The 6,000-nt window shown below is 36.9% G+C and overlaps 1 protein-coding gene across 1 annotated transcript in view; it reads right to left on the bottom strand.

The window, feature by feature from the left end:
- The window catches only part of LOC142341330 (uncharacterized), a 58,626-nt gene that overhangs the window by 28,903 nt on the left and 23,723 nt on the right, over window positions 1-6,000 (bottom strand). Inside the window, exon 4 of the mRNA XM_075392256.1 lies at window positions 5-38. Coding sequence (XP_075248371.1) covers window positions 5-38 — 34 coding nt within the window. The remainder of the gene's footprint in view (window positions 1-4; window positions 39-6,000) is intronic.

Raw genomic sequence — 6,000 nt, 5'->3', positions numbered from 1 at the left:
GGGCATCCAACACTGGCTCCCCGATGTCTTCTGATGGCCTGAAAGACACAAAGGCGAATTCGCGAATTCTGGGTTTTGAAAAAAAATGAGTTTATTTTTGGGTGACTTAAATTTGGGTTCCTATTCATTATTGTCCCAGTTGGAAAAATAATTGTGGTCTGTATGAGTCAAAAATGAAGACATCCCAGTCTGAGAGGCCAGACCCAAGCGAACTCTCATCAGATCATTTGGTCACACACCTCTGAGCGACCTAAATGGGGTATGATGGTACCAAAATTACAGGGTCTCGAAAGGGTTATGGTCGCACGATACTCTGCACCAGGATCGCACGACACCTGATCAGAAGTCATTTCTGTCGGGCATGGTCTGATCGAATGGAAATATCTTGAACTTGATAATGGTCTGATCAAAAATCGCATATATGAAGGGCAAGTTTTACATCGTTAACTATCATGTAGTTTGAATTGATTGAAAGAAAGCAGAAAGAATAAATTTATGCGGATAATAAAAACCCAATGAACGTTGTTGTGGTCGAACCCCCTTGTGAGGATGTGTGAATGTTGCTGGGTAATTGCGCACTGCACTAAATTGTCTTCGGTAATTGAAGTTATTTTGTTTCTTCTAAATCTCAAACCTCTGCAGAAAAAGATTGAGCAAAAAACGAATCTGACCAGGACGAGTTTCAAACCCACGCACGTATTTGTGATAAATTGATAGCTGACCGCGCTAAGTTAAATGTAAAATTCCGCATGTGCTCAACTTTTCATTTAGATATATTGGAAATTCAGTCTGAAGCAACTAAAGCAGAGACTTCATTATCTGGCCATATTATGAAATAATATTGTTTTGATGTTGGAATTAGACTACGAAGAATAACCGATTGAATTAGTTTTAGAGGAGGTAGAAAAAATGTACACAACAAACAAAGTTTTGATTTCGAAAGGAAGGAAAATAAAATAAACCAAAAATAAATTTAATAGTGGTTAACTAAAAGTGCTACAATGACCTGAAACATAGAACCACTGAACCAAACCACGCGCAGCACACAATAAGTTTTTCTTCAGGTCTGACAGAAATGTTCGTTTTCTTTAATTCATTTGCAGTGGAGTGTCCTGTAAAAATAGAAAAATAAGGAATCACGGTTTTGGGAGAGGGCACAGATGCTTGTCTTCATTGCGTCAAAGGCATATCGTTGTCGATGTCAATCATCTGTGTTTTATTGTGTTGGATAGACAGTTCAACCCAGCATTAACAAAACGAGCGGCTGGCTGAACATTTTAGGACGACAAAAATGTATAGATATCATGATATTAAAACGGAACAGAATTAACTAAGTGAGCGGCTGGACATTTATTTTGGATATGCCTTAAGCGCAGATAGCGTAGATCTGAATGAAGAAGGAAGAACGCAAAAAGATTTGCTGACCTGAACGATGAAATCACTTCACAAAACCGCTCGCAGCACACAACTTGAAATTATTTTGAACGGAAGAAACTTTTCTTATAATTAAATCAGTGGAGTGTTGGGAGTAAAAAAATTCATAAGGACAGATAGTATATAGCAGGAAGGTGCACATGCCAACTTTTTTTAAGCATAAAGCAAGTCTTGATTGCCAAGTTTTACTTGTGTGGAGTTGGGTTGTGAAAGACGTTCAGCCCAGAAATTACTAAGCGAGCGGCTGAATAAACACTAAAATATATAGACAAATGGAGCTGCGTTGGGCTCGATTTCAATTGGCAAGCGGCTGGTCATCAACTCGTGCAAGGTAGACGATATCGTTGTTTTTGGTAATAAAGAATATGAAGAAAATAAGTGATGAAGAAAAGAAGTGGTAACTGAGCTGGCCTCAAACTGCAGAAGATCAAATTTATTTATTTTTCTTTTTATTCCGCGCGTGTATTGTTTCCCATTGGACCCCCTTGCTCTTCTTCAACTTCCTAGAAATGGGTTGGTAAAATTACTGATTGGAAGGAATGCCTGGAGGAAATATAAATAATCTTGTTAGAGTTTGATTCGTAGAATTGTTGTCAAGTCTTTGTTTTCCCGTTTTCGAGCTCGTCACAGCTGTACCATTCGCTAACAATTTCAGTTTAACTGCCTGCTAGTCTTTCATTTTGTCTGCTGGTTAATCTCTTTTTTGCATGCCGCTGCTTCTCTCGATGTCTGTCCAGTTTTCCTTCGTTTGTCTTTGTTTTACAAACAGTTCTCATTTTCCTCAGGTCATAAAACCCAATTCTGCTACATAAAAGAGTTTGTTTTATATTATCGAGTTGCAGGGTTAATTTTTGACTCATGCTCTTCTGTCGCGTTGTTGGAGTTTTCTTTTGAGCCTGTTGTCTAAGGTATACGCAACTACAGTTTTTTGTAACTAAATTAATCGAGAACAATTTGCAAGTGGTCAGTGGCCGCTGTCGTTTTTGTATATGAAGTCTATTACCGAGTGTATATTGCGTTTTGTTGCGCGTTGGATATACCCGTTGGCTAAATTAACCTGCATTTATCTGAAGAGATTCTTATTTACCTGGTCATAATGTGATCATAAACTACATTTTTCCGGCCCTTGTTTTTTATTGACCCAAAAACACAATTCAAGGAGTTTCGCAACAAATATCGGTACGAATTTTCTCAAAAATTTTTGCCCTAATATTAACAGACGTAAAAACTTGAAAGAGATATGTAAAGTTTGAATTATTAATTCAGCTCTCAAGTCCGTTGAAAATTTTTAAAGGAATGATCAGATTAGGCACTAAGACGGCGATGAGGGACAATGGTCTCATGAGAGGAATTGCTGGTCCCACAGAAATACTGACTTGCACAAAACTCTAATCAGAGGCCTCTTCGGTTTGGCTTGGTCGGATCAGCTACTGTTGCCAATGTTATTGCAACTTTCAAGATGATTCAAAAACCGCCAAAATTGCAACAAAAACTTGACTCTTTTGTCCAACAACGTGAAACTTAGACGTGCTCTTTTAAAAAATGATTAGACTAGAGATATGTTTTGAAACATATTTTTGGCGACCATCCGCCTTGATAATACGGACATAAAACCTTCTGAATTAAATTTAATTTTTTTTTTTGAAACAAAGAGGGGGCATGAGCACACCCCAAGACTAATATCCAAGACTACGACAGAGAAAGAGTTTCTTATTACAGACGAGCCCACCAAAGACGAAGAGTTTTTTTTCAAGGGTTTTCAGACGTCACCCGACCAAGAAGGCCTGACATTTTTTTGGTTACAGACGTCACCAAGAGATGATCGCCCGAGGTTCCAGACGTCACCTTAGAAGTCCTTTCCCCGGTTAGACGTATCCAAAAAAAAACGTGATTTTTTTTGCGACAAAAATTCTCAAACACACAAAAGTTGTCCCCCAACGAGCTTTTGGTAAATGGTTTATGAAAGAAATAGCCGTGAGCAACTACAAGTCAGCAATTAACGAAAAAAAAAACACAAATTGCCCGAAAAAACGATATAGCTCAAAAACAATTTTCTCAATTTGTCGCAAAAAATCTACATGAAAGTAAAATTTTTCTTTGAATAGAACACTTCCGTTGGACTTAAAATCAACTTTATTTTGGTTGAACACCTTATGTAAAATTTTTGCTCAAAAAATGAGAAAGTCGCAAAAGTGCTTTTTTGAGCGTCAAAAATCAAAAAACGTTTTTCTAACGTTATAGGGAAAACCTTTTAATAAATCAAAAAAACCCATTGATTAGTCCCCCCGGGTTTGTTGGAAAATAAGCTTCAAAATCAGTTTATCGATTTCGCAATTTTGTAAAGAAGCAACTCAATTTTGACAAAAATTGCTTCTTTGAATCAAAAAATTCAAAAAACGTTTTCCTAACGTTTTGAATAAAACATTTAATAGTTCCACTGAAACCCATTGATTAGCTCCCCTGGTTTTGTTGAAAGACAAGTCTCAAAATCAGTTGATTGAATATACAAACTCATAAAGAGGCAACTTGAAATTTGCAAATTAGCTTCTTTTACTTAAAAAACTCAAAAAAACATTTTCTAATGTTTATTGGAAATTTTCAGTAGATAACAAGAAAGCGTTCGAAATAGCTCCTTCCGTTTGTTTGACAATAATCTGAAAATTTATTTCATTTATTTCAAAACCGCAAAGAAGCAACAGAAAAGTGGCAAAATTGTTTCTCTCTTATATAAAAATCAAAAAATGTTTTTCTAACGTTTTTTTTTCTTATTAAGGAAAAAATCAATCAATTTTCAAAAAAGAGCTATTTTATATACCTCCGCAGTTCATTAAAAAAACACGCTGAAAAACTATATAACCATTCTGCAAAACCGAAAACAACCGACAGAAAATTACTGGAAAGCTTCGGACAAAAAAAACCTGCAAAGAGGTTAGTGTTTTCTTTGATCTTAACTGCATACTACTAGCCGCGAGCCTAGTTAATGGGGTAGTATGATTTCCTAAGAAAACCCGACATTTACACTTATTTTGTTTTCATTTTGCATACTACTAGCCGCGCATCTAGTTAATTGAGTAGTATACACTGAAAATACCTTCTCAAGAGAAATAAAAGAGAAGATAAGATCTCAAAAAGAAATAAATCAAAAGCTCTCGAATAATTCCCCACTCAAATTCATTCACGCATATAGTCCCTTTAAGTTGGAAAAGTCAAACGTTTCTTCTTTTTTGTCCGCGGTCTCAGAAGTTGCCGAAAGAAGTCCCTTTTCCCCCTTTGGTCTCAGTAGTCACCAACTGAAGAGGAGTGTGTTTCCGTTGGGTCGCAGTAGTCACCAAAGTAAAGATGAGCAATTCATAGGTGGCAATTCTTAAGCAATTCATAATATCCAGAAACAAATACAAGCAGTTTAAGGGTAGCAGTTGTCCTTAACTTCATAAGAATCGCAAAACAGAATTTCTTGGAAAAGAGCTTCAAAGTAGACCCAGCTTTTAAGCAACCAGTTTTCTCTGCTTGTCTGAGCTCACGTTGCCTGGTCGCACCGCATTTTAAATTCTAAAAAAAGTTAACTTATTTTGAAGAAGTATCAATATAGATTTAGTTTGTTTGGTTTTAGGTTTTATTTGTTCCTAAAACTCCACACACAAAAAAAAAAGAAAACACTTCAGTAAAACTTTTTTTCTGGTACCTTGAGTGTGATAAAAGGAGAACTAAAATTTACAGGAGAATCGTTGCAAAGTAATATGTAAAAAAATTGAAAGCAATTATTTGGTCCTGTTCAACAAATCAACGGTACACACGCGCGAACGCTTAGTTTTTCCTTTTTTTAAGCAAATATTTAGCTAGATTTACCACCAAAAAAAAACACCTTTAGGATTCCTGTTTTTGTGAAAGTTGCGTCGCTATTTTTGAACGAAAAGAGCTAGGCTGATTAGCCTACATAAACTTAAGAGGTTTTTTAATTTACCAAAAAAGTCGTCGCTCCGTAAATTTCGAGCCGTTCTTTACCTTTACTTTAAATACAACAGAACCATTACGAGTTGACTACAGCCGGTTCAACAAGATGACAAAAGAAAACAGCCAGAAGTTACAATACGCATTGAACAAGTTCAAAATGACTGAGCTCAACATGAAAAATCAGCTTGATCTCTTACAGACATCCGTTGAGCAGAGAAAAAGCTTCCGCACTCTTTCTTTGTTGATCAACAAAATCAAGGAGAGCGTTGAAGAGCTGAAGACAAAACTTGACAGCATCATGACTGAAAAAGTAAGCTCCAGTAGCATAAATTCGGTCATGAAGCGTCAATCGAAATTGATCTCTCGTCTAGAAAAGTTGGAACTAGAAGTCAACAGTCTCGACGATGATGGTCAACTGAGTCAATCATCAACTCGAGTGCGCGATGACATCAGCTGCATCTCACAGTCCTCAAGAAGACAACTCAAGTTGCATCGATTGACACCGGTTTCCCAAAACTCAGAGCAAAACAACATGACAGTGAAGAACCCTGCCAGCGATGTCTCCCCTCCAGTGCCCCCAAGACCGGCGAAACCATCGTTTTCCCTTCCGCAAGG

This window comes from Convolutriloba macropyga, chromosome 6 (genome assembly GCF_964194025.1).
Source record: "Convolutriloba macropyga chromosome 6, txConMacr16.3, whole genome shotgun sequence".
Lineage (NCBI taxonomy): Eukaryota > Metazoa > Xenacoelomorpha > Acoela > Convolutidae > Convolutriloba > Convolutriloba macropyga.
Note: the sequence above shows the minus strand (reverse complement) of the source record. Positions and strands in the feature narration are given on the sequence as shown.